Source organism: Trachurus japonicus, chromosome 13 (genome assembly GCF_045865225.1).
Source record: "Trachurus japonicus isolate A0001 chromosome 13, Traja_1.0".
NCBI classification, from domain to species: domain Eukaryota; kingdom Metazoa; phylum Chordata; class Actinopteri; order Carangiformes; family Carangidae; genus Trachurus; species Trachurus japonicus.
Genome location: NC_140919.1, coordinates 31,690,242 through 31,718,231, shown reverse-complemented (window position 1 = coordinate 31,718,231; position 27,990 = coordinate 31,690,242). Strand labels below are relative to the sequence as shown.

Below are 27,990 nucleotides of genomic sequence, written 5' to 3'. Positions count from 1 at the left end.
TCCACCCTTAAAGGGCAGAAAGCAAGAAAACAAAGGGAACTGCCATTCTTCAGAAAGCTTTGCCATTTTATAAAGCGATAACTGTTGCTCTCTCCAGGTGTCTGCAGGGAGAGAGTGGTACATTCACACCATCTACACTGTCCGTTCCCGAGAAAACGCTAACCGTGGCATAGGGAAGAGAAGTCTGGAATACCATGCGATGAGCCAGTACACAAACCTGCAACAACGAACCAGAAGATCAACCAACGATGTGCCGGACATAACAGAGGAGATCGGTGTGAATAACAACCGTGGCACCAACATCCTGCACATCACACTGGACCGCAGCAGCCAGCGAAGGACGAGCCCAGAGAGGGAAATCTTCACCAAAGGGATCATACCCCGTGAGCTCAACCAGAAAGAGAACAACGACGATGGACTTGTGTTGATCATTGGTGTCTTTGTCGGGCTGCTGCTCACTGTTCTCATCGCCATCTTGGTGGTGTTGCTGGTTCGGTCCAAGCGGGAGAAGAAAGAAGTACCCAAGAACTCCAGCAGCAGAGAGCCCATGATGACACAAAGTGTCACCAACAGCGTCAGCAACAGCGACAGCTCCGAAGTTTAACAAACAGACTGATGATTGAGAGTTTTAGTTAATATTTTTGTTTTGCAAGTGCCTCACATTTAGATAAAAAAACTGATGATTGTGTGTGAAGCGACACAAATTACAAGAGCTTTGATTCTATTCAGAAATCTACTTGAAATACTGCATCACTTCCACAGCCAGGCGGTGGTCTGGACACTAATTAGGAGACTGACTGTGTTGGTAGCTGTTTCAAGGCACTTGTCAAGTTGTCATCACTCACTTATTGATTTGCTTTTGATGCCACTTGATCCAAAAAAAAGGTGTTATTATGTTTCCAAAGGTGCTACAGAAGATGCCTCTTAACTTGAATGGCATTTGGTGTTTTACTGAGTAGGTCAAGAGAAGCTGGGTAATAGTTGTTAACAACAGGCTTTGTATGTTTGATTTGCTGCATTAAGACACTGTCCATAGGTTGCTTACACTGGGTAAACCTGTCTGTTCTTGAAGAAAATGATTTGTCCTTAGATTCAGTGTGTGCCTAGGAACTCACAGGATTTTGAGGTTACATTGTGTGTTACAGTATGTTTGTCTTGTGTGATCAGCATGACATCCAAACTCAAATAAAAAAGGATACTTTTTTTTCTTCTTTTTTACATTTGAGTGAGTATTGTTTTCCTGTGCTCATTTTGTTTTTTTTGTTTTTTTAAATTATCAAAAAAGTCTCAATGCTGATTTGAAAGGAATTGTGACAAATGCATCTGACCCCATTTTTTTTTTTTTAAGGAAAAACAGTATTTATCAGTAGCTGTTATTGTTACATTCCCCTTGTTGAAACACTGTATGATTTTAAGACCCTATGATTGACACATGGCACTAGATAAATTAGGAGACATTAAACTGAGTCTAAAGATAGTCTGTAGCATCAATGCAAATTTCAAGACAGCTGGTCTGCAATGTACAGCAAAGTATAGTAGCAGTTCCAGATGCTCTCTTTGCTCCCTTGGCGCAGCTGGTACGCAGGTGTTTACTACTGTAGCTTTGTAGAGAGGTAGCTGGGACTTGAAATCCCTCTTACAACAGGGCTTTGTTTTGACTGTGCTGTTATATTTCTTTAAACCGTGAAATATCATGAAATAGATTTATCAGATTTCACTGAAAGGGAATGAAATGTTTTATCTTCAATCATCAGTTTTAAAATCTAAAATCTGCTCCCTGGTTCATTAGTTTAAAATGTATTTATTTATTTTTCAATTCACTGTTATTTTGTGCTGATACAAGTATATGTATATATGCATAATATACATATAACATTTCCCTTTAATTTTGAACCTGTCTGTCTGTGTATGACTTGTTTGTTATTGTGATTTGAATATATAATACATAATACAGTTTGTGTGCCATGGTTACATTAAAACATTGTGCACATAAGGTGAAACATCGTACATACTTTCGATATATCATTGTTTTTTTGTTCTATGTCTTCTTCAGATCCAGGCACCGGATTGCCATAAAATCTGATTACCTCATGCTACTGTAGGCTATATCATATAAGACACACTCATTTCATAGTCACTCCTTTATAAATGTTTCATTTATTTGCAATTTTGTTTTGAAATTGAAAACAATTCTATGCAACCTGTGATACCATACCTTCATGAAATATTGACCCCAAGTATGATTTCTTATTGTTTTGTTTGTTTTTACAGTGCACAATTTGCTTGCTAATTTAGGTTTAACACTGTATCAATGTACTGTGGTTCTTTTTTTTCACTCTAATGCTCTGAGTGCATTCTGAGCATTTTTATGCACATGTATGTATGTATGTATATACCTATGTATTACATATAAATATACCATTTGGATGTTTTGGGAATGATTATTGTTAAAAATGCATACTGTATGTGCTGTAAGTATTTGTAACATAGGCCAGAAGCACAACGTGGTCTGCAAATAAATAATTTTTCAAGAAAGTTTTACAGGATCTTTCCCTTAAAATGCTTAAAATGACATGCAACCATTGTCCTGTAGATGTACTGATAAAAATGCTTAAATGCAAGGTGTAAGCACTTTTGAGAAGAAAGATATAGAAGGCCATAAATTCACTTTAAATTACACTAAACTGCTAGAAATGATTTAGAGAATGCCCAAATTATTCATTTCGGGGTTATGAAATCTGAATTTCATTAAAATTACCAACCCAATTTACCACTTCCTTATCATCAACCAATCATCCTAATTTCCAAGGTGCAAGGCAAGCATAAATCACATACAGGTACATACACATACAGGTCAGTAAACCATGTGCTTTTATTACCAGTGCATATTCATAGAGGAAACAAATTGTTTGTTTTGGTGTGAGACAAACAGCGTAGGATAAAATGGGGCTTTGACTCTTTAAAGATGTCTGGGCTCCTGTTTGGCAACAAGTCAAACATCAGATTAGGTACATGACAAACAGCAGCTTCCTGGTCGTATCCTGTGGCTAAGAAAATCTCCACACTGGGGAGCGTGGATGTTGGTGTTTGGGTGTTTAAGCACAGTGCTGTGGGTAATAACATCAGACCAGGAAGTTGCCTTCTTCCTGCACCCGCTCTCTATTCTGCTCTGGCACCAGGCTCTCATGACATTACACAGAATGAACACTGGGGGGAGCAAGAGCAGCAACAGCTCTACTGGTACAAGTGTTTCTGATGGAGTCATGGCTTGATGCTGTGCAGGCAGAAACTTAGATCTAACAGTGTTTTGTTAGATAGCTTAACAGACAGAATCATAGGCGAGTGTTTTCAAAAGCGAAGCGTGGATGAGTTTGCTGGCAAAAGCCATCTAATAAGTTATCATGTAATACTTTTGTAACTGTTTCCTATGTGAAAGAAAAGCAAACAAACCAAAAACGGTAAAACAGAATTCATATTCCATCCCAGTATTTGTTGTGATCTTGAATCCATTTCCTCCCAATCTATGATTCCATCAAAGTATTTCAAGTTGTTCTATTGTGACCTAATTTGGATGGATTTCCTGAGATATTTGTATTATTTCTAGTTTGGATCTGTTAGCACTTCAATGAATAAAGCTCTTCAGTTATTAAAGGCAAAATGATCACTCTATGAACCCATATCTATTAGCCATTCACCCTCAACAGGGAAACTTACAAAACTCTCTTTGTGATGACATCTCAAATGAAAGTTAAGATGGGTTTGTAGCTTTGGAAAAGAGCTGCTCATGTGCTAAAACACAGGTCTAAAACTTTCCAGATGTGAGCGCGGGACACTGAATTCTGCTTTAAGGTGGAATTTCCCTTCAAGGTCAAGGGAACAAGTGTGAAGCTCCAACAAAAAAAGCACATCAATTTAGAAAAATAATTTGTAAATGCTGAAATAGTGTATAAAATAAATTAAATTAGCTTTTTTCATTTTCTTTTTTTCCCTTTAAAACAACAAATATTAACAAAAATGATTATTGTGCTGCTTACATTAGCAATAAATATGACACACTTCGTCTTTTAAGCATGTGCTGGGTATGTCTCAAAAGCACACTTTGTAACAGCTGCCATACACACATGTTTAAAATCCTGGGATCCTGGACTGCTGCTCTCTGAATGGCCAAAAGGCTGTGTGTTTCAAAATCATAGCACATACATACTGAGTCATCTAATATACACAATATACATTTATGTATGTACAGTACATACAGCAAATCAATGCACAGATGGTGGTGACATTTGTATGTGAGATGTCAGTAAATGAGAAATTTTACATTTCATTGCTAGAGAAGCGTAGCGCTGTTAATTTCACTGTAAGCTTTAACTAGTTCATGAGAAAAGCAACTGATAGGTACACTGTGTTGTTGCCTAGGCATTAAGATAAAATAAAACTTCATGCATTTGGACAAGTTATGGCTCATTAAATACTTCAATCTATCTCCTACCCTGTCCGGTCTCACAGAAAGTGTGGTGTAATAATACCATCAACAGTGTACAACACACAAAAAATGCTTTTGTACATTCTCTAAAACCAGTCCATAGCTTTATGTCCATTACTTGTCCCAAGGACGCTACATCATCCAACTTTAAAACCAACCTTCAATACACATCATAAAGAGTAAACTCAGATTCAGACACTTAACTATATCCGGGAGATCAGCTGATGTGCACATCAAAAGGCTGAATTGGAAAGGTCATTGCACCCTGTGGAATACATTGGTTGTGTCGTTGTCAGTGCTTGCAGTGGTGAAGATGGCTTTCTCAGGTCTCTACTGCAGGTAGCGGTAGACCTTGAAGCAGTGGTTACCAGAGTCTGCCACCGCCACATGGCCATCAGATGTGAGGGCCAGGCCCTGGGGACCATAAAGGGGGTCCGCTGATGTGTTGATGTAGGACAGGAAGGACCCTGAGCTGTCGAAAACCTGGTTGATGGGACAACATAAGGACAGGTTGAATCACTGAGTAAAATGCTCATGAATCTGATCCTTGCATTCAGGGACATGCAGTTCTGTCAAACTAACCTGGATCCGACTGTTACCCCAGTCAGCAACAATGATATTTCCATTGGCATCCACAGCTACGCCCGTTGGAGCATTAAACTGTCCATTCCCCTCTCCATGGGAGCCAAATTTAAACAGGAACTCCCCGTCTGCATTATACACCTGCAGGAGAGATTAAACAGGGAAATGGGAGAATGACATTCAGCTGTCGCATATAATAATAATACTTTTTGGAAAATAGCAAGCAACATAGCCAGTCTGGTACAACAGCTGTTAACTTTCTGATTCGTAAGAACAGCCATTTTTTTTTTTTTTTTAAGTTTTTGGATGTTAATCTTTGGTTGTTCAGCCCATTTCGAGGGGTTTAATTGAAACTGAGTGATTGTTTATTTTAGTTTTCATTTTCACAGCTTTGAAAACTGCCTAAAGTATAGATGTTTTTTCCTGAAATCCATTTATTAACAATACTTCCAATACAGATAAATACAGTTAAGAATATACACATGCTTGCAATGGACCATACCTTAACTGAATGATTATGGAAATCTGTTACCACAATTTCATTTTTGTTATTTACGGCCACAAAGTGAGGACCTGGAAGCAACAGAGGAGACAGAGGGGAACAAAGGAAAGATAAGTCATCCACTGCTTTACAACACATGAGAGGAAGTTCCGCACTATTTTTGGACTTTGAAAACAACAGACACAGTGGTCACAAAGACACTCGGAGAGTTGACATGGGACAAGACGTGAGGACATGACAGAGCTGATGCATCAACATGTAAAGGAACAGAGATTTTTTTTTTTACTTCACACTCACAGTGAATTAATTACTTACTGAAAACAGGGCCAGATTTACTAAGCTTTTGTTCCAGTGCAATGTTTGCACCACTTTTTTCTAAAAGAAAAGAAAAGGTCCAAGTGAGAAATGAAATTGAAAGAACGGGTGAGTTTCAACTGAAATACTGCTCTCGACACAAGCCAGTTCAATGTGGGATCCCAGTAATACAGGCAAATCTTATCAAGTGTTATTTTTTGGCAAAGGCTAGAAGAGAATCATCACATCTTTTGCATGCATTAGAGTGCATTTTGAATTTACAACTCTGCCTTGCACTGTGATGATCAGGTAATTGTTTTTACAGCTTTAGATTATCAATGCAATAAGAACATAACTGACTGAGCTATACAGTACATGCATACATCAGTTCGTTAGGTGTGAAACATGCTGTGCACCAAATAAATACAACATTCCTGTAAAGTATGAAACATAAATGAAATCTGTAAATCTGGCCCAACCACACGCCCTGAAACATCAAGCATCATCTGCTGTGCATCCCAGTCCTTTCCTACAAGAGAAATCATTAATGAAAAGATTACTCAGTTTGTTACTTGTAGCGGAACGCAGTTACCTGCAAAGTGTCTGTCTGACGTTCCCCTGGCTCCGAACTTTGTCACCAACTTCCCATTTGATTGGAAGATGAAGACACAGCAGGCTTTATTATCAACAGTGATGATGTGTCCATTCTTATCCACAGCCACGCCTTTTGGTCCCATCAATCTTCCAGCACCAATTTTGTTCTGTGACAGCCACATGGAAGGTTTTGGTTACTCTCTGTGTTTGGTTGTACAGTGAAAACTTGTTCTTGTTCGGATGAGACCATTCACCTTGAACTTGCCATCCGAGGAGAAGATGCTTATCCATCTGTTGTCGTAGTCGGCAACGATGATGTCACCATTCATGTCCACTGTGACCCCTGTGGGACGCTGAAGCTGCCCTGGTGAACGACCTCTGACGCCAAACCTCATCTTAAATTGCCCATCGTTTGAGAATACCTGGACAGGTGGAGACAAATCATTTACTCCACAAACAAAACAATGGACTAATTCATTACATTTTTAATTGCAGCTCAACATACACTGACCTGTATGCACTGATTGTTGCTGTCTGCCACCACGATCCGACCATTACTGGAGGTTGAGATGCCTTGCAGGTTTGTGAATTCCCCTTTATCTCGCCCTCTTGTTCCTGTCATATCAATGAGACATTAGGTTGCTTCAGAGCTTGGCATGTGTTAGCTCTGTTGTACATTTAGTTTTAACAGACAGAGGAAACAAAGGGAACTATTTTGTGCCACAGAAGAGGCTAAAATTTAAAATTCTGCATCATCAGGCACTCAAGTAAAAACAGATATAGTCAGTTATTCACCCACCCACTCTGTAGATCAGCTCATCCTCTATTGGGTTTTCCTTTTTCTTGGTGGTACTGTACATGCTGGAGGGCCTGCGCACAGCCTTCTGTCGAACATGGCCTCCTCCTCCACTCGGGGATTTCACTCTTCTCTTCACATCGTCTGGTGACTGCAGAACATCTGACGGCTTGACGGCACGCAAACGGTACGGACTCCCCCGCACAGGCTGCTCATATAGCAGCAAGGAGAAGGTGTATTCTCCCTCTGAGCGGATGGTATATCCCACCTCATAGGTGCCATTTTTGTTGTCCACCACTTCGGCTTCATTGCACACGCCGTCTGCAGAAATAATCTCTGCCCTCAGAGCAGCATTACCGGTCTTTACCAGTTCTCCATCCTTATCTTTAGTAGTGACCGTGACGGTGGTGTGCTGGCCGACCAGTGCATGTCGAAGGCCTTCACCGGTGGCAACACTAGTATGGCCCACAGACCCGGTTGTGATCAAAACTCCAAGGTTCTGGATGGAGCGCCTCAGTCCGTCTGTCTCTACCTGGCACTCCAGATGTCCATTTTCGTGGGGATGTTCAGGAAAGCTGTGTCGCGCCAGGGCACTCACCCGCTCACCCATTTGTTTTTGCACCAACAGGACCTCGGTGGCGCTGCCGTGGCTCAGGGCCTGCTCTGTGAAGTTGCAGCTGCTTTGAATGTTTTCTTTGCCCTGAAGCAAAGAGGTCAGCTGCGCCTGAAGCACCTAAGAATATTCAAAAGGCAGAGCCAGACAGTTAGTGATGCTTGGACTAAAATGTGGGACACTGTAACAAAGTACGGTCTAGACCAGCTCTATCCGAAAGGTTCATTGAGATAACTTATATCATGATCTAAAAATTGACTGGACTAATTGCTACCATTGCAGAAATGCATAGATCAAGCTCTGACCTTCTGCTTAGTGCTGCAGATGTTTTCCACCTCGGTAATGAGAGCAGTCTTGCGCAGGTGCAAGGCCTTCTCCAGCTCATCAAAAGTGTCACTGATTTCAGTCACTGCCTCATTTTTCCGCTCTGTGAGCTGCTTGGAGATTTCATTCACAAGCTCAATGGCAGCCGTCAACTGAGGTAGTCTGCCAAATAAAAGCAAAAGAAAACAGTAGTACACAAAACAAAACTTTTCGGTATCGGTTTTCCCCTTCAGGACACTTGACAGTACAGTTGAAAATTTAAGTTCTAAAAATTTATTTTACCTGTTGCGCACAGTGTCCAGCTGATTTTTTAGTGCTGACTTATGCTGCTCAAGCACGTCCCTCAGAGGAACTGTTACATGCTCCCTGTGTTCTCCCTCTGTACACTCCAGACACATGGCTGTTTCACACGACTCGCAGTAAAACTCCATCACCTGCAGATGGTGCAGTGGAGCAAGAGACAACTGAACGTCACATTTCTATGAATACATTTTATTCATTTCATTTATTTCAACACACATTACGCAGCAATGTTCACATTGACATCTTGCAAAAGAGTATTGTGTTTTCCATGAATTTGGCGGTTGATCTCTGTTAGATTTTACTTGTTACATAACACTCTCTGTCCTTTTGCATCAACTCACCTTGCCCTCGTGGTTGGGGCAGGAAAGGGGCTGACAGGCTGTAGCTGCACTGGCCGACTCCAAGACATTACAGGCCTCAGGTCGGCTGCATTCTGGGTCTCGCTGTAATACCTCCATTAGGTTTGTGATGAAGAAATTATTCTGCAGGGCTGCCACACCCTTCTCTGGCAAGATAGAGGTCTGTCTGCATACTGGGCAGGACAGCGTCAAAGACTGGGGAGGGATGTAGTTCTGTAAACATCTACACAGACACACAATACAAAGAAGATGAATTAGAGGGCTAAATCTGTAGTAGCACCTATCAACACCTGTCAACATGGTATAAAATCACAAAATCTGTCTTTTAGACTGACATAGGAGACAAGGACGTTCTAGTCTTTTTTTTTTACTGGGCACAACAGAGCACCAAATTATTTATAAGAACTGCGAGGCAAAGCTGTGGAAATCAGTGCTGGCTGCCAACAATGCTGTGCCATTAAGTATGCTGTCTGTTTTCCTGCAGCCAAGTTCAGAGTGGCTGATGCCTTACATCATGCAGAAGCCACAGTGAGAATAGCTGGTATAAGTGGGGTGATTTTGTGCCATTAAATGTAACGTCTTTAAGCACAAGCTAAAGGCATACATTCTACTTCTGTTGTCTCATCTTTTAATTTTGCTGAAACATGGTTTATTGCTTAGGTGTTTATCTTTCTACTGTCAGTCACCTGAACTGTACTTTGAACTGTGCGGTAGAAAAAGTGCTGTACAAATAAAGCTTGACTGATTAAGAGCTTACTTTTCACAGAAGGTGTGCAGGCAGGGGAGGACCTTGGGGTTGTGATAATGGTCCAAACAGATGCTGCAGACCAGGAACTGCTTGTCTATCTGCCTAACCACAGGGCTGGTGCTGCCAGTCTCACGCTTAGCCATAGTGACGGACATTCAAAGGGGGCACCGGGACCACTTAACCTGTACACACAGGACAGAAGAAACAGGAGAAAGGTCAGGAAAGCCTTGAGGAAACATTCAAACCAGGGCGAGGGTGAGGAGGGCGTATTCACTTACCCTCAGCAAGAGCACAAGGAAGAAATGAGTCATTATTCTGTTAACATTATAAAACCTCATCCAAGCCCTGTGTCTACTGGCATTTAATGCCTTCCCTCCCTTTTGAAGCCGTGTGTGATGAGCCTTTTTTTTTTTCTCTCGCAAACACCCATATGCCCAGAAGCTGTTTAACTTTTTAAGTGAAAACACTAATCAAGTTAATGCAGCAGAAGAAACATTAATACATGTCATCACCACAGGGAAAAAATAACCCAACTATGCAGCCTCAAAGCCAACATGCCTGCGTTAGCAGTGGTGTTGGAGTATATGTTACACTGTCAACAAAAAGTGCTGAAGTGTATCTTACGTTTCATTCCTGACTTTATTTTACCATAAAGCACATCATTTGTTTGGAGAGCGGATGCCTCTGTTGCCGTCTGTTCAGATGGCAGATTTGCTGTTACATTAAATTGTATCAGTGGGTCAAGCACAGATTATCTCAGTGTGCCAATGGCATGTAGTGCATCTGTCATATTGTAAATAAGCGCCTAAAGGATTACATGGACTATCACAGACACAGACACAATGCTGTAATGGTCAATAAACATTACACCAATGTATGGTTCATGTCCAGCTACTGATTTGCTTGGTATCTGTTTTGTATTGTAAAATTACTTAGGTGCTTAGTTCACCTGTGCAAAATCAGAAACTAGTATATGTGTTCAGGTTTACACCCAGAGATCTTCTGTCTACCACAACACCTTTTGTCAGCGATCTGTAAAAAAGATAGCACAGAACTCATAATTCATATCGTCTTCATTTCATAAGCCACTGTTGTTGTTACTGTCTATGTCTGTAATGCACCTCCCTCATCTAACCTTGAGACTGCATTGTGCCTCTTGAATGAGAGGCAGTACTTATATGAAAAGTCAAGGAGTGGTGTAAAACAAAGACTTTATCAGCAGTGTACTGGCATGCTGAAGCTCTGTAATACCCATGCAAGGCAAATTAATTAATCATTTCAAAGAGAAAGTAAAAAATAAATAAATCCAATAATAAATGTTGGATCCTGAGTTGGATGTATTACTCCTACACAGATGTGTTCTCTTTTTCCTTGGTAACATCAAAAAGCAACATCCTGTCTGACTATGGTTTTAGGATGTGGATAATTTGAGGTATAGTCATGGAAGATCCTTTTCAACATAATGGCTCCAACAAACAAAACAAACACTGGATGCTGTCCTGTCCTGCTGCATGTATAGTATGTTGTTTCAGTCACTCTTACTCCAAAAAAGGTTAACTGCAGTATACTGAAATTCACTTCAGGAGGGAAGAATATAAAAAACCAGAACGTTTACATTCATATTTATAGCTTTAGATAGACCACAGAGAAATGCTGTGCTTGAAGTAATGGTGCTACTATAATCAGTTAGATGCTGAACTTTCATAACTGTCATTTTTGACTTGAAGCACCTACAAAAGAACAAACCCAAAAGAAAACTTCAGATGTGAACAGATGCTATCTTTATCCCAAAAAATATCTTTAGATCAGAATATAGTGCATTGTCAGTTCCTACAATATTATTGCTCAGTTACAGATGATATAATATTCATGTAGCTGAGAAATGACTCAATAAAACAAACAGTATACATTATGGATCAGGATGGATATGGAACAACCCATTAATTGCAATTGAATGCAATTTAAAGACAGACCAGGCAAAAGCCAAGTGTGCACTAAGAAAATGGATTTACTCAACTGAAAGACTCAGTGTTAGTTTAATGTTACACAACTGCAATTAAAAACCAAACAAAAGCTATTGTCTACATCTAACTTATCCAAGAAACACACACAAACCTTTCCTCCGAGAGCATTGTCAACTAGCCCATCACATCCTAATGCGTCACAGCCCCATGACTGTACAATTTTTCAGCCTCGTCTGATCTTTGATCCGCTGATCCACCAGCAGGGTTTGTACTTTGAAGTTGCATCTTCACAAATGCTCTCTCAGTCTGACCCAGGGTGGTTCAAATTATCAGATCTGCATGACGTCTAGCACCAACAACAGGCTTCCCACACTCTCAGTTTCAGCTCTGACCGGTGCCTTGACAAACATAGGCTAGGCCCCTTTTCTTGAGAATAAGGAAAGAGGAAGCTTTAAAATACCACTCCCCAAAAACTAGTTCCTTCCCTTGACTCCCAGCTGGCTGAGTTCAGGCACCACCTGTCTGTCTGTCTGTGGGGAGATGGCGGGGGGTCAGGGGGTGAGCTGGGTTGCTTGTCTCACATGAGCTAGCAGGCCTCAGAGGCAGCTGTCCCTCTGTGAGCTCTAACAATGGCATTCCAGCTCTCTACTCACAGCTCCCCACCCACATCTTTCGCTGCCTTCAACCTCTTTTTCTTTCCTTCTCTTGTCTCTCGGTCACATAAATGCACTCATAGCGTTAGCAGGCCTGATCTCAGCCCCAGACGCCTTGCAGATGGGGCTTTTCTCAGGCACGCTGGCCCTATTGTTGCAACTTGCCAAGTGATTACAAGGCCTACTGACTAAGGAGCTCTGCCGAGCCCTTTCACTGTCCACACAACCAGCCTTTTCCCCACCCTCTCTGCCTCCCCCTCCCCTTGTCTCCCCCCAAAAGCCCTCCCCTATCTGGCCTGCCTTCCCTTCACATGGACACTGAATTACAGCAGCTGAACGGTGACATCAGGAGGAAGCTTGAGGAGCCAAAGCCCTCAGGCTCCTCCCTACTTGGCTGGCTGTCCCCCCACCCCCTCCAACCCCCTTATGCTTCCCTTCCTCCCTCCCTCAGCAGCCCTCCTCAGCTCAGTTCCTCCCACTCGCCTCACCACAGAAAGAGGATCTTACTTAAAAAGCAGTCTCATACTGACAGCCCCCGAATTGGTAGCTATGCATGTGCTCCAAAAAGAGACAATATGAGCAAAAAGTAAAGAAAAAAAAGAGAAACGACAAACACAACATCAATGAAATCACTTCCGATGGTTTAAATATGAGACAAGCCTTTGTGGCAAAGCTCTAAAGGGCTCAGTTATTCCTAGATTTACATGTAGTGAAACCTTTCTAAGACTGATAAATCCAAACATAAACGAGAGTGACAGTAGAGTGCAGACTGCAGACCTGAATCTGGTCACATGCTGCCTCATTCATCACAGTCTACACCTACATTTGCGAGTGTTTTAGGTGAAGACTGTGTTGAATGAGGCAGTGTGGGACCAGATATCCTCTTCAAGGCTCGGTCTCTGGAACTGTACGGTCAGCACTTCATACAGATGAGGTCAATCATCCAAGTCAGTGTGCAACAGTGTTTTCTCTCTGTAGTGTATCTGTGACGATGCAACATGGCGCCTGCACGAAATCCACACAATGCAAATGTTTGTAAATTCAGCTGCAAAGCACCTCTTGCCACTCTCACCTGGCATTACAGTTAAGTGGCTTAACGTCCTCGTGCAGGGTCAGACCCCGTCTGCCATCTGGAATAATGTGTCTCCCAGACTCTGATGACACTATCTAGCCCGATCAAGTTGAATCCGAGTCAGACCACTTGTAAATGTACATGAACTCACACACTACATTAACGCTAAGACCACCAGTGAAGCAGTGAAATTCATGAGGGTATAATGAGGTATTTCATACTTGAAGAGTTGTTTGTGTACTTAACACCTTTCTCCTGACAGGGACTTGTAATATGAATAGTTTAATTGAGTTTCAGCAACGCAAGCTCATACTGAGAGAAAACATTACTCTCAGATTTTCTGCTGCACAAAGGCAGGTATCCATGCGTCACTCTTCTTCACCTCTCCCATAAACAGCTGCTTGTTTTTGCCATTGCTAGTTGTGTATTCCAGAAGCAGAGGGCTGCCATGCTCTCTGCAAATCATAACTCTAAAGCTTCTTTGTCCTCCATAACACAAAAAGTAATGACTTGTGTCTGCTCGTCCAGTACATTTCACAACCTTGTATAGTAAAACAAATGAAATGAAGATATTTAACGGGGTTTGTGACTAATGGATAGAATGAGTGATGTTATCTTTTTTGGATGACAAATCACGCCTCTTAGAATTACCCAAAATTTGCCAGACTAGGTAATAGAAGAACTACTTCTCTCACCCAGTTTTTAATTATTCATGGACTCTATTACATAATATACTGTTGAGAGAGACCATATAAAATATGACATCTTGGGTGAATCATGCTATTCCCAAAGTGTCCAATACCTACCAAAACTGAATTTAAATGTAACCGGGTCCATTTCAGCAAGTAAAAAGTCAATTTGGCACAATAAAACATGTTAATATGATTTTAAATGTGTATTTTCTTTATGAGGTCAGTTCATAAAAAACAATCCAGGATACAAGTCCACTATTTCTTTATTCTTTGACTGAATTGTTCCTAACAAAGATAACTCATGACAACACCCATTGACGCCAGTATTGAACAACTGGGACATGATTCTAGAAACATAGCTGTGTTGCTGATGCTTTGACCATTACAAACTAAATTCCACTCACTCTGCTGTTCTGGGATTGGTGACAATAATTTGACTGATGAGATGAATAGTATGTTTGGCTCAATATTAGCGCTGAGTGTAATCATTGATCAGTAATGATTGTCTGCTATTTCATATCATGATATGACATATAGCCTATCATATTGTGAACAAATGTATGTAAGATACGAGAATTCCTTTGTTATTCAAATGTCCATCAGTATCATATATTTGTGATATGATAGACTGGTGAATTACAAAGGCTGTAAACTGTAGCTTCAAGCAGGCTTCAGGCTGTAATTTGAAGATTGTTAATATCATTCCCGGGCTATGACTGTTTAGGAATCCAGGATGTTTGCACTCCAAGGCCCATAAAAGTATTTTTCCCTTTCCTTGTTTGCACAGGGGGCAAGAACCTTCTACTGCATGTTGTATTTGAAGTCTGTGTTTATATTAAATTATATGCACCATTATTGAGAAGACATTCATAAATCTCCCAAGTTACTACCCAATGATATCTGCATTACCAAAACAGAAAGGTCATCAGACTGACAGACTTAAGACTACAAGAGTTTTCTAACAGTTCATCTCAGTAGCCAGACCAGTAAACATGACCTGAAGTGGGAAGTGTTGTCCCTGATGATGTGCTCTCAAGATTGTGTTTAAATACAGGCTGTATTTTAATGCTTCAATCCACATCTGTTGTACCACCATGCATGTGTCATCATGCAATCATTATTCCTGTGTGAAGTGTTAAGGATGCATTTGGAGTGTGATGTCTGTGTTTGACTGGGAGAAAAAGAGACAGAGAAGAAAGAGTAAAAGTGAGAAAGACTGCAGTGGACCAGACTTCCACTGATCCTTATCAAAGATACTTATCTCTGCTCATAATTACATAAGACAAACACCATGTGAACTCCTTTCTATAGAACTGTAAAGGTCATATCTCATTTGCATTGCTGCAAAGACTGTGCTTTGTCTAGTTGATATTTAACTGTCCATATAATTTATTCAAATGAAGTCTGAGAATAGTTATTCACCAGGAAGTGAATCTCCAAACAAATGGGAAACATGTGATCATTATGTCAATTTGCAGCGATATCTGATGGAATCTAATTCAGACACAGGTCAAGCATGACTGACTGCATTGTCCAATTTGTGCTACCATTAAATGAACCAAAGAACCCCTTGTGCTGTTTTGAACAACAACATCTGATGTAGACCTGAACCACGAGAAATCCAGAGAATCAAATCTTTGAAGGTACATCTCTGTGTTTTGGAGAGTGTGGAGGGGCTGCTGAGGGGCCAGCAAGGGTGCCTGGCTCTATGATGACTCATCAGTCATTACTCACTCAACTCAGAAACCTTTGCTCCTCAAACTAACAAGCTCCCCTTACACCTCACTGCATCAAATGAAGGAATCTGTCTCAATGCATCAGTCTCTGTCAGAACAGTCATGGCAGTAGACATGGGATTTCACATAATGAAAGAAAAACAGTGTGGATATAATGTATGAGAGTCAAGACATCACAATTTAACCCACTGCTTTTGGTTTCATTATATTGTTTTCCTGGAGATCCTCTTACCCATAACTAGGCTCAGTGTTTGCATTTGTATTCTGTGCTTGTCAGACTTAGAGTCTGAGCACATAGGAATTAATTTGCATAAATCACATACGCCACAATTTGCTGACCAAGTCTGTGCACTGGTAACAGTGAAAATGTGAAGGAACTCATTCCACTGACTCTGGAATGTGAAGTTAAACAAGTTACTGTACTTCAAAGGGCTAAAACATTAAGCTCATCTTATATACTCTTCTCTTCTGACATTAGATTGATAAGATCTGACAACTCACGAGAGAAGATAAGAGGAAAAGTGACCACATCATGCCAGTGAGTTTTTAATCAACACTGACACGAAAAAAGCAGTCATGAGACATCTGGGTCTCTCCCTGTGAGACCACTATCACAAAGGCTGGTAGGAGACAATGCAGCGTGCAGGCAATGTGTCTGCAGGCACAACATGCACTGCAGTTTTTATAAAAAGAACAGTGCACAGACACAGGCTGCTGTCTGCGACCCTTGTCCACCTGCAGTAAGAGCTACAGTAACTGTGATGACTCAGATGATCACATAATGTCTGGTACATGTAGTCCTATCCACTGACAATGCATTGCTTGAAGGTTTGATTACCAGTTTATCAGCATTGCCACAAATTTTAAACACAATATGAATTACGTCATAACATGGTAAGTAAATGTTAAGAATGAGGGATGAGTTGTTTGTGATTGTAGAATAATGGTTTGTTGAACAACACAAATGTGTAATTTGATGTAATGTAGGCTACTGTAGCAACTCCATCACAATAAAGAAAACCATTAAAAGATATAGTGAAATCATTTATGCTCAATAAACTAAATGTCAAAATGTCAAATGTAAAACACAATGAACATTAACCTTAATGGCTGCCATCATCTGTGTTCATCTTCTGTTCACAATGCCAAATACTATACTTCATCCATTGTGTCATTTCTGATGTGACTGCAACCTTCTTTATAAGCTCATGATATAATTATGATGCCACAGAAAATGTCCTACTGGTGAAAATGCTGACTTCACTGAAAATGGCCAAACTGTAAATAACTGGTTCAGGAAAATCCATCTTAAAGGAGGGGAAATTACAGAGTCTGACGGTTAGCTTAGATCAATCTTGAGTATAGAACCACAGTACACAGTATAATGAATGGAATACAATCGATACCGGTCAATATGTATATGTAGTCCTGGTTTGAAAATGAGCCATGAACCATTTGTATTGAGGAGGTGATTTAAAACTGTAATAATGGAAAAAAATAAAGAACACATGGTTTAATCAAATTACGTTGCATTATTATTAACTCCAATAAGTATTTTATTGCATCTATCATGATTCTGTAGGGGCCCATAGCAAAGTAATTATACTGCAATAGTTAACATTAGTCCAGATCAGTTCAGTCCTTACAGTCCTCCGTGGGAAATCAGTTTTTCTCCAGACTAAGATCAAAAACCTATGTTCTGTTTGTTTAATGAGAAAATACATTTTAAATTTAAACGAGGAGCCAGGTGAATTACTACAGCTGAAATTGAATACAATTATATTTTAATTTCAGTGCACAGGTTTAGAAACCCTAGTACAGTCTAGTAAAATTTACTGCCACAGAGGTATCACATGATGGGGATATCTGCAAATTAAGTCATTAAATCACTGGATATTAAGTATGAGTATCAAATTAACTATCTACAGCCAGTTAATTGATGTGCCTATCTTCTGTTCTGTGTTGGTGCACAGGGAATTGATTTTGACAACATGTAAGGTTCATGCTACATCTTCATTACTGCCACATGTCTGTCTTTGGTCAAATTAGTATTCAAAGGTCAGACTGTATCTGATCCCTTGTAAGCTACACTTTGAGCAGCCTACATGTGGCTTAACTACCGAACAATCTTTGTGTACTAGCATTGTGTCTGGGATGCTGCTGGGCCCGACTACTTAAAGAACACAGACATTATCTGAAACTCTAAGCCCACGTTTTAAATACTGAACAGAACCCTGAGGCCCGAAGACAGACACATAACCCCGGCTAATTATCTGCCCTCAGGCACAACATCCAGGACCGTCTGCAACCTCGCTGTGACCCAGAGCAGGCAGCCAACAGAGCAAGACCAGCCAAACATTTCCATCAGCTGCACTCACCCAACATGTGACTTTTCGAGATAGTTTTACACAAAGATGAGCCATCTTCCACAACAAAAGAACAATCAATACAGAGCCACTGAACCATCTGCTCACAGACTAGGCCAGAGGTGTGGAAATGATGCATAGGCTGTTGCTGCAGTACAATGCAACACAGAGTGACATAAGCAAACAACACGCTGATTCACATGTTTCTCACATAGCTTCCCAGCAGTACACCCCATACAAATTCAGATCGGCAAAGCAATGAAAGATCACTAATCCCCTAAACAAAAGAGCATGTATGCTTGATTACAGAGCCCAGCCCTCAGACTGCAGCAGAGATGCCCACCTGCTACAGAGCGACAGCCAGGGCTGCCTAGGAGCTAAAATGGAGAAGTGTGTGGGCTGGTTGAGGAAGCATTAAAGAATCAGAGCAGGGGGAGTTTTTAGTGCAACAGTTGCTCTTAAACGAGACTAGGGTAAAATGCTTTTACTTTATGTTTTCAATGACTGATGAATGCTGAAAATAAAAGACATAACAGAGAGGGCACAATGGTTAATAGGTATACCCTCTCTGTGATTTACCAATGCACAGATGCTGGACGGGATGGAGTAATCAATTATTCATCTGTTCCTATCTCAGTCATTGTATTATTGAGAGCTACAGATCATGGCACAAGCAGGATGAGAAAGCAGAAATACGATACCATTAAAAAAAAAGTGAATGCTCGGATTGTACTCACATGAATTCCCAGCAGGAGGGAATGGAGTGTCAGCATTGCAGGCCGTAGAGAAATCTTCCCATTGTCAGTGTCCCAATCCTCTACAACAGAATCCACAGACCAGGCGACAGAAAGGAAAGGGCAGGGTCTGTCTGGGAGAAGAAGGGGACAGTAAGGAAGAGGAGAAGGGAAAGGAGGAGATTAGGGGAGTGGCTTACACGCAGCATTGGTCGGACTGCCGATGGGAGGAGTTGAAGAACCCAATAGCATATGGAGGGGGCAGGGAATATGCAAAAGAATAAAATCTCAGGAACCGACTGAGAGATACAGTCTGTCTGGTGCAAAGGGGTTTGGCTTCCTTAGATACCACCCAGTTCCCTTAAAAGGACAAAGGGTGCAGTTTATTACCTTAAAGCTTGAATTATTATGGCACAAAGAATTATTCAAGTGTAAAGACAAAAGGTATACACCACTGAAAATAACAATCAGGCAAACTCAACAGTGCCTATGATGAGATTTTCACATCATGTTTTATGTTATATTCTGTTTGAACTTACCTCATGAGCTCCTTACATAATTAATGGTAAACAGGGAAATTGATAATGACTATAGAATCTATGATGCCAGGGACATGAAAGTGGGGCTGAAGGGGAGGCAGAGATGGGGGGGTGTGCAATCAGCAGGAGTCCTGCTTATTCTGGTAGTCGGGGTGGAGTCAGGTGGTGGTATGTTGGTTGATGTCAGGACACTTGATGAGTCTTGCTAAATATGAATATAGACAATGTATAGAGAAGAGTAAGAAAGACAATTGAAGAACAAAGAGAGTCTCTATAGATACTAAATCTTCTTCTAAGGGTTTAGTTGTGGGGTGGAGTGGGGGATGGGTCAATATAGCTGCTCTAGGTAAAGACCTAAGAGAGGGTGGATGACAGTGAGAGGCATGAATGAAAAAAAGATGGAAGTGTGTTGTAATGTGGATGCACTGTGTGAGGCTGCTATGATGGTGCAGGTGATGGGGGGTTTGTTGGGGGTGGGGCTTGGGGTGAGGGGCTAACACAGTCATCTCTGGGTTTCAGTCTGCAACGTGGAGTTGCCATGGAGACTGCTTCCATCGTCGTAGTTTAGTCAAGATGGCTGCTGCAGTCTGGCAGTAACAGCAGCAGTGAGCTGGTCTTACAATGCAAACTGTGGGTAAGTCTCACTGCCAAGACCGACACATCTTGAATAACTTATAACAAGGTACTATCAGTGATTGAGGAATCCAAATTTCTAACTGCTTCATCACATATTCATATAATAGCATAACAACATGTAAAATCTGTGTGGGAGAAATTATACCTTCGAATTGAATGGCCTTTCCATGACAATTGAGAATATTTTCTTCATAACTGCTTTTGCTAAAGCAATTGATAATAGAATACCTGCTATTGTTTGCAATTACCTCGTGACAGATACAGCTAGACAATGTAATATAATCAAATAATAGACTATGTTACAGTAGGCCCACCGTTTTTCATAAAAGATGATGCAACAGAAACAATGATCGCTAAAATAACACGGTACAATGCCATGGCATTTGTTATAATTACATTGCCAGTTTAAAACAGGTTTCACGACTAATAAAGACTCACAGCTGACATTATAGTGTCATTAGCACTTTGTGTTACATGTCTATAGGAAAAGTGCTCGATAAATAAAGTTTGATTGATTCATTATGTTGCAATTGTTCCTTACATGCTATTTTTGTTGTCTTTTGATAGATTATTTTGTTTGAATGAACTAAATAAACTACACTAAGGCGTTGCATAGCCGTGTGACCTGCAACTCAGAAGCACAGTAGGAAGAGCTCTCAGCATTCCTCTAATTTGAGATAACAATAGACTGTACTTTTACACATTTTAAATGTTTTCCGACTTCTACCTTGGACAACACAGTGCTACATCTATAAGTGTAAACACATTTAACACGCTGAATAAAAAGAGATGTAATGTGTAGTTGATATTTTTATTTCTGAACTACAAAGATATGAATACTCTTGTATTTTCTCTAATACTGAAAATTGTGTGGTATTTGTGTGTATTTATTCAACATTCTCACTGACCTGACACAAAAAAAAAAAAAAATTGACAACTTACACTTTAGTGACAATAATATTGTTGTAATTTCAGTGGTTATGATTCACATAAATATTTTATCACAAATAAATAGAAAAAGATCCAGACTTCTGTAGTTGGTGTTTAAATGAGAACTATTATGAAAAGCTAAGTCGATGTCAACTTTAAAGCAATATCATTGGTTGGACCTACATTCTGAACTCTTACATGTATTGGCACAAGCTGTAGCCTCAATGATTGCTCGTGTCTGCTCTTACGTTGTGGGTTGTAGTCTGATGGTGTACAAGTACAGGAAGGCTGTCAGTATCCATCATATTAGTTAACCAGGTGTTAGTCCTTCAACTGTCTTGGGATCAGCACCCTTCATTTTGCTACCAACAGTCCATAGTTCAGCTCTGCTCAGATACAGGCTGCCTTTGTAACACTGACCCATTTAAGACTGAAACAATGGCTGAATTGAGCAAGACCCTGAGAGCATCCACGGCCTTCTGCATTTTTGACATGCTACTGCGAGAACAACAGAGGAAGATAACAAAGAGGAAAACACAAAGATTCATAATTGTAAAACTGAGAATAACAGTGTTGTATGCAAGCATACAGTTCAGGTAGTCATTTATCAAAGTATCAAAAATAACAATCAAACCAAGATTTCAACACAGTTTGATTACTCTATCATCTTATCATCCCAATCAACATCCATTTGACATTGTAAAACACATTAACTAATTTTAACCAACTGGTGAGAGCAATGTCATGTTAAAGTAATTTTATCTATGGATGAAAATCGGTAAAATGTTTTGAAGTGAGTGTGTCTATCACTCTTTTGTCAAGGAGACAATATACAAATAGCCTGCAAACTAACAACACCCATATTTTCTGAACAACGTTACTGTCATATTCTGCCATCTAGTGGTCCAACATACAAAACACCCTTTTCTCAGCAAATGCACTCTTCAACAACATTCTCAGAACTTTCAGTCTCTTTACAACGTTTACAATCCATTATCAATTAAAATAATACATCATCACCTTGATAGTGTTAATTACAGGTAACACTAAAGTTAGATGTGCTTCCCTGATTTTGAATTTGACATCTTCCAAGGTCTATACACTGGAATCACTGCCCTTAGGAGCAGTGTCCTTGCTGTTCTGTGTTTTGCCCATATCTCCAATGCGCTTAAAAAAGTTAAAAAATAGTCCAGAGGTCTCGGTCTTAATCCATGCAGTCCTGGGGGGATTATTTTCACTGTTCCTTTGCAAGTGGCTGCCAGCATCCTTTGATTTGCCCTGTTGGCTTTGCTCCACAAGCCCTTCGTCGGAAACATGGGCTGAAGAAACATTTGGCTTGCTCTTCTTTTCTGCTGATGGAGAACTCTGGTCTTGAGCACCATACTTTTTTAAATTGTGAGATACATCAGTATAATCAAACACTTGATGCGAGGGATTCGGTTCAGCACTTTCTGCTGATGGGGCTCCTTTCTCTCTTGTCACAGGATTGGGAGTTCTGATTGGAGGCTGTTCCCAAACATCATCTTCCTCTCCCTCAGTTTTTGGGACTTTGGTAGGTAGGGTATAGCGGCGGCCTAGGTTTCGTTTTGAGGTGGATGGAGGATTGAGCAAAAATGAAACCAAATCTTCATTGGTCGGGTCTCCAGGATACTTCTCTGTGTCCTCATCAAAGGTGCGCTGACGAGGTAAACGAGTACCTGTTCCAGGAGATTTCTGATTTTCCAGAGAGTATTCCCCAGATGAGACACTGCCACGGCTGTTCTGGAAGCGCAACACTTTCCTTGATGCTTCACGCAACTTTTGGGCTTCCTCCTCGTTATTATCTTGGACATCTTCTTCATCATCGTCCGCAGTTACTGAAAAAGTTCTTACTGAGGAGGAAATGCTTGGTGTCCTTTTGGTTGGGTGTGAGTTGTCTTTTCTTGAAGTTTTAATCTCCTTTTCATGAGGAGAGTCATCTTTTGCTTTGCTTTCCTCATTATTTGATTGGACTTTGGTTTGTGATTTTTGCAAGTTTTCAGTGAGTTCAGCTGCTGAGTTCCACTCTTTTTTGCCCATCTCCTTAGCTCTGAATAAACCACCTCTCTTTCCAAATGGGACATTTGTCTGTGAGGTTATTTCCGATAAGCTCCCATTGTTGGGGCTTCCTCTTGTGGGGCTCCCATTATTAGATGAGGACCTTCCAGATCTCCTTCGGGAGACACGATTGGTTAGGAAGTTTTGTAGGACAGACTCTAATGCAACTCCATCCATTTCCTTGTCTCGAGTGGAACAGGTAGCAGTGGACCTGCGTTTGGCAGCAATTTGTAGTCTCTCTCTAGTTCTTCGCTTCACCTCAGCCATCTCTCTCACCTTGTTTTCCTGCAGAAAAACACATAGTTAATGAATCGATAGGGAGTTCAATTTGCTTCTCTTCTTTTTATTTAATTTTACCTCAACTGATGAAAATATACCAGAGAATAAGCTCACCTGCATGGCCCGCAGAAATCTTTCACAAAAGGAGTGGAAAATCGAGCAGCATTCCTCCAATTTGAACTTGTTTGGGTCCTCACAGAAGTACTCTGCCACGGAGTTACTCACTGACTGCAATTCCTGTAGATCAGTCTCCAAATCTGTCAAGCAGACCTCAGCCTCCTAGATAGAAATAAAAAAAAACAAGAAAATACCATTATCAGCATTGTGTTTCAAATGAGCTGGGCTAAAATACTTAACAGAAGACTTCCTCACCTTTAGAAATTTCTCCATTTGTGCCTTTAGGTCTTCCTGCTTCACCGTGTCCGTATTGGCATCTCGTACTCTCTTTACCAGCGTTCCAAACTCTGTTTCCACATCACCCTTTTTTATTCTGAGAGAATGAAAAAAAGAATTAGGCATAGTAACAATAAAGAAGTTTAAAATATGAATAGTGCTGTAAAATCAGATTGTTTACCTTGCTGCTGCCTCAATGTGTTTGAGTTGTTCTGGAAATCTAAGCAGAGCCATATCTGCCTTCTGAGCTTGCTGTTGTGAAAATGAAAGTTTGTATAAAAATCACATTTGAAAAAAAATGTTCAACTTCAAAGATACAAAAACAAACTATAGACTGCAATCAGATTAAAGTAATAAAAGATACTTGCCATCGCAACATAATGCATGAGATTCATTCCCGGTTTATTTGCTTTGGTGTCCGCTAACTTCAACAGAGAAGTCATTCGAAAGCCAATCGCACTGCCAGCATAACCACCCTATGATCAAATTATTCAAAATAAGAATCAGAGATGCACATTTACAAAGGGAAGTCATCCAAGACTCTACTGTCACATGTTATTCACTCACAGCGTTCATGTAATTTCCAGTCTTCAGCACCAGGCGAATGACAGAATGGAGATGATCAGACTCCAATAGCTCTGAAAGAAGACACAAAGCCTGAATTATAAATCTTAATACTTTAATAAAATTGCTCAAAATCTGTAATGAGCCATATGTATTTAGTCAGGACAACACACAATACCTGTTCCAGCAGCTGTCAATGTGCCAATGAAGTCTTTCATTTCATCCACAAGCGGGAAAAATTCTTCCTTGAGCACCAAACTGCTGAGACGCTCTTCATAACTAACAGACATAAAATATCCATCATTAATCAATCACCACCAATTTTAACATGTAACACTTGGGATTACTGCACATCAGAGGTAGCTCACCTGGGAATCTTGACCAGCATTAGCATAAACAGATCTGCTTCAGGGAGAGTGGACTTGTCACCTTTAAAAGCGACCAACTGCTTCACCTATATTCATTGAAAGAGCCAGAGTAAGACCACAAAAATTTAAAACAGACCGTACTGTTATTTTCACTGTTGTCATGAGTAGCGATGGTGAGATTTTATAAAAGGTGACACAAGTACCTCCCCTTCATCTGGCAGCAACTTGCAAAGCTCCCTCAGTTTTCCAGAACCAAAGGTGAGATTACTTCCTGATTTAATTTCTTCAATCATGTCTTCTACAGGCCTGGGGAGTGAGATGGACAGAGGGATAGGGTTCAGTTGTTTAGTTTCCAATTAACTTGCATTTTTCTCTAGGGGTGGGACATCCCAAGAACAGTGTGTGTCATATTAAATCCACACTTTGGGCGTCTAAAACCAACAAGCCTCTGCCTGCACAAAAAGCTTTGCAAGATCACAACACGGGAACTTCTGATGACAAACCTCAAAAAAACACATGACGTACGGTGAATGATGATGACTGATGAAATATCGTTTAACTGTGATATAATCAAGAAAATGCAATAGGTGAAAGGACTAGATAGATGATGTGTGTTTTGTTTTGTTGCTGGTACATTTATTCAGTTGAAATATAAATGCACCATCATTATGATCACAATTAACAGTGGCAGAGAGTACTTCCATTTCCTGTTAGCCTCTGTTGTGTACGTGTAATAACCCTAGGCAATACATTTGCAATGTCACTCAACAACTGTACTGCAGGTTATCCAAGGGAGGCAACCTGACAGAGCTGTAGAACAATGTCGATCAGACATGCTAGGACTTGCAGATTGTGAAGGGTTTGCGAGCATGAAGTGGCCATACTGCAGACTAGTCTATGTGCCTGATCCTGTGTTGTTTCACTCAACATGAAGAGATTATGGTGCAAAACCAATCACACCTTAAAAGAGTTACCACTCACTGACTCACCGCTTGAATTGCTTTAGGAAAATTCCAATGTTCATGCTTCTCTTGGAGCTGAGGATGGAAACCTGGGAATGGAAACAGACACAGACCTGGTTAAAGTCAGCTTGTCAGTTGCTAAGATAATTTCACTGTTGGCTAGGGCAGTGTCTTTTGTATCACAGATACTTTGGCTTTCCAAACAGACAGTTGATTCCAAAGGTTAAGAATTCTTTGAGTTGATTGTATTGAACAATCAGTCACAAAGATACCATTTTCCATCAGTGATGCATTTTCTCTGTCTCTCTTGGAAAAAGGGATGGGGGTCGAAGTAAAAGTTAACTAACACACCTAACCAACTTCTGTCAGGCAAATGTTTGACCTCGCTGATCTGCACAAGAAATCACAGTACCTGATAAACATCTGATATACATCCAATAATCTATTTCTGTTTTTTCTTGTTTTGGCTGAAGCCTTGCCTTTGGTAGAATTATGAGCACAAGAAGGCTAGTATACAGAATACAGTGCTGTATGAGGACACAAATATACCGTCCTTTAGCAAACAGATATGAAGAATAGAGACTCCACCCTTCTATTTAGCGTTTCAAAATCAAAACATGATGTTCCTAAGACAAACATATTTATCTCAGTTCTATATATTCTACTTGAACAAGAGAAGACATGATGAAAAGTATTACTGGAGCCTCACTTGTGAAATATTTCATATGATATGACATATGCTGATTAAGCTCAACTGCGGAGATCCTATATTGTAGTTTGCTGCAATGACAGTTTTGGGTTTTAGCTGAGGAAAACATTGTAAGAATGTTTTCAGCTTATCTCAACTTCACCAACCCACAAAACAAAAATCAATCCATCTCCATATCTTGGTGTTGCACAATAAAAGATGCCATACATTTCAATATATTGCGACAAACCACTGGGGTTAAAGTATCAGTGATTTAGCAAAGTGAGACGCCTGTATCCTGAATGACTCTACTCACCAGCTCCCCTCCTGAGGCAGCATTTGGCAGGCACTTCAGACTCTGGCGGTTCGAGGCCTTGAGTTGTTGCTGTCCCTGCTTGTGGCTGAAAAGCTCCTCCATGTGATCAGTGTCCAGTTCATATTCCCCATCGATCTTATCTGATGTCCAGATGTTGTGTTTTCCTATCACTGTGTGTTTAGGAAGGGTTTCCCAGTTGAAATTGCGCATCCGGGAGCGCCTTCGTTCAACCTTGGCATTGAGGCCTGGGCCATGGGGGAACGGAGGAAGACCAGGTGCTGGAGGTGGAGGCGGAGGAGGAGGAGGAGGAGGAGGAGGTGGTGGTGGTGGTGGTGGTGGTGGTGGCGGAGCGGGAGGACCTCCAGGTTGCATCTTTTGTCAAAGACCTCTCAGAGGGTTTGTGATGGAGACATTGCCTCACTAACACAGACAAGCAGGATTAAAGCCAATGAAGAAATATGTGGCAAAATATAAGCCGGATGATGGGTTTTATGGGACAGTGACACAATCTCTGTGACGGAGGGACTTCTCCAGAATATCAAAAAGGATGATGCAGTCAGACTAAAGAAACAGAAAAGGGTGTGGACACATTTACAAACACAGCCCTCACTTTCTCCACACATCACACACTTTTTAAGTTAGTTACCATACTGCTGTTTTAGGCTCATTAAGAGTTGTCGTTGGCATTCTAACAATCCAGTACACAAGTAACAGTCATGATACAGAAATTACACCAGATCTGTCATGCCATTCACAATTTGATATTTATGAATGTTTTTGTCACTTTAACTGACAAGCCTATTATGAAGAAATTACCAGAGGATGGGGTTCACCTATTTAATGAATACATTGTGTGAAATAATAAGTGCCTATAGTAGCCTACTAAACGTATCCACCTAATCTTTAAGCAACTCCAACTTTTTGTAGGCCTATATCACGCGGTTTGTTACTTGTCTGTGAAACAATCACACAGACCAGGAAGTAACAACAACAACAACAACTTACCTTTATGATTCACGAGTTTGTTCCCGATTTCTTTCCCTTTTCTGTCTCATTCCTCCGTCACCTTGATGAAAACTCCGAGGAAGAGGGTGACATCAAACCGGATAATGCAACAAAAGTGTCGAAACTACCTGCGCGTAAACGACACGCCCAGGTAAGTCATACTGTATGTCCATGGCAGCCCACACCCTCGTGCTGGAGGAGGAACTCCAGGATTTACTCAGAACTCATTTGACTGGTCGGATGGAGTCAAAGGTGTTTTCTGTTCAGCTGTCACAAAGTAGTTATGTGTGAGCAGTCCACTGGATTTATGGACTCTTCCAGCGTGATGCACGCCCTGACTGATAGATAGAGGAGGAAAATCGATTTCTTGGTATCTGTTGCTTTTAACACGAGCCCATGTTAATTCCCTTTTACCTTTA

General features: G+C 40.7%; 3 protein-coding genes across 5 annotated transcripts in view; 1 reads left to right on the top strand and 2 right to left on the bottom strand.

Annotated features, from left to right (window-relative positions):
* frem2b (FRAS1 related extracellular matrix 2b) overlaps positions 1-2,536 on the top strand; it is a 52,517-nt gene extending 49,981 nt beyond the window's left edge. Inside the window, exon 24 of the mRNA XM_085795981.1 lies at positions 98-2,536. Within this exon, the coding sequence (XP_085652107.1) occupies positions 98-604 (507 nt within the window). The 3' untranslated portion in view covers positions 605-2,536. The remainder of the gene's footprint in view (positions 1-97) is intronic.
* A 1,414-nt stretch (positions 2,537-3,950) lies between these two features.
* LOC146976292 (tripartite motif-containing protein 3-like) lies at positions 3,951-18,965 on the bottom strand. Of its 2 annotated transcripts, XM_085795979.1 has the most exons (13): positions 18,819-18,965; positions 9,608-9,780; positions 8,833-9,073; positions 8,471-8,622; positions 8,170-8,350; positions 7,255-7,984; positions 6,967-7,070; positions 6,710-6,877; positions 6,454-6,622; positions 5,883-5,942; positions 5,568-5,638; positions 5,066-5,206; positions 3,951-4,966 (listed from the first exon to the last, which is right to left on the bottom strand). In XM_085795979.1, exons 2-13 carry the CDS (start codon positions 9,751-9,753, stop codon positions 4,814-4,816), a joined length of 2,316 nt encoding a protein of 771 aa, XP_085652105.1. In that variant the 5' UTR covers positions 9,754-9,780; positions 18,819-18,965; the 3' UTR covers positions 3,951-4,813. The 2 variants fall into 2 exon arrangements, with proteins under 2 accessions (XP_085652105.1, XP_085652106.1); XM_085795980.1 differs by lacking the exon at positions 5,883-5,942 and having other exon boundaries at positions 18,819-18,962.
* Positions 18,966-21,220: 2,255 nt separating this feature from the next.
* On the bottom strand, positions 21,221-27,692 carry fhdc4 (FH2 domain containing 4). Of its 2 annotated transcripts, none has more exons than XM_085795976.1 (12): positions 27,572-27,692; positions 26,567-27,127; positions 25,590-25,651; positions 24,804-24,906; positions 24,601-24,686; positions 24,411-24,511; positions 24,236-24,306; positions 24,033-24,144; positions 23,850-23,916; positions 23,648-23,765; positions 23,390-23,554; positions 21,221-23,281 (listed from the first exon to the last, which is right to left on the bottom strand). In XM_085795976.1, exons 2-12 carry the CDS (start codon positions 26,936-26,938, stop codon positions 22,016-22,018), a joined length of 2,523 nt encoding a protein of 840 aa, XP_085652102.1. In that variant the 5' UTR covers positions 26,939-27,127; positions 27,572-27,692; the 3' UTR covers positions 21,221-22,015. The 2 variants fall into 2 exon arrangements, with proteins under 2 accessions (XP_085652102.1, XP_085652103.1); XM_085795977.1 differs by having other exon boundaries at positions 26,567-26,986; positions 27,572-27,651.
* Between the last annotated feature and the right edge of the window lie 298 nt (positions 27,693-27,990).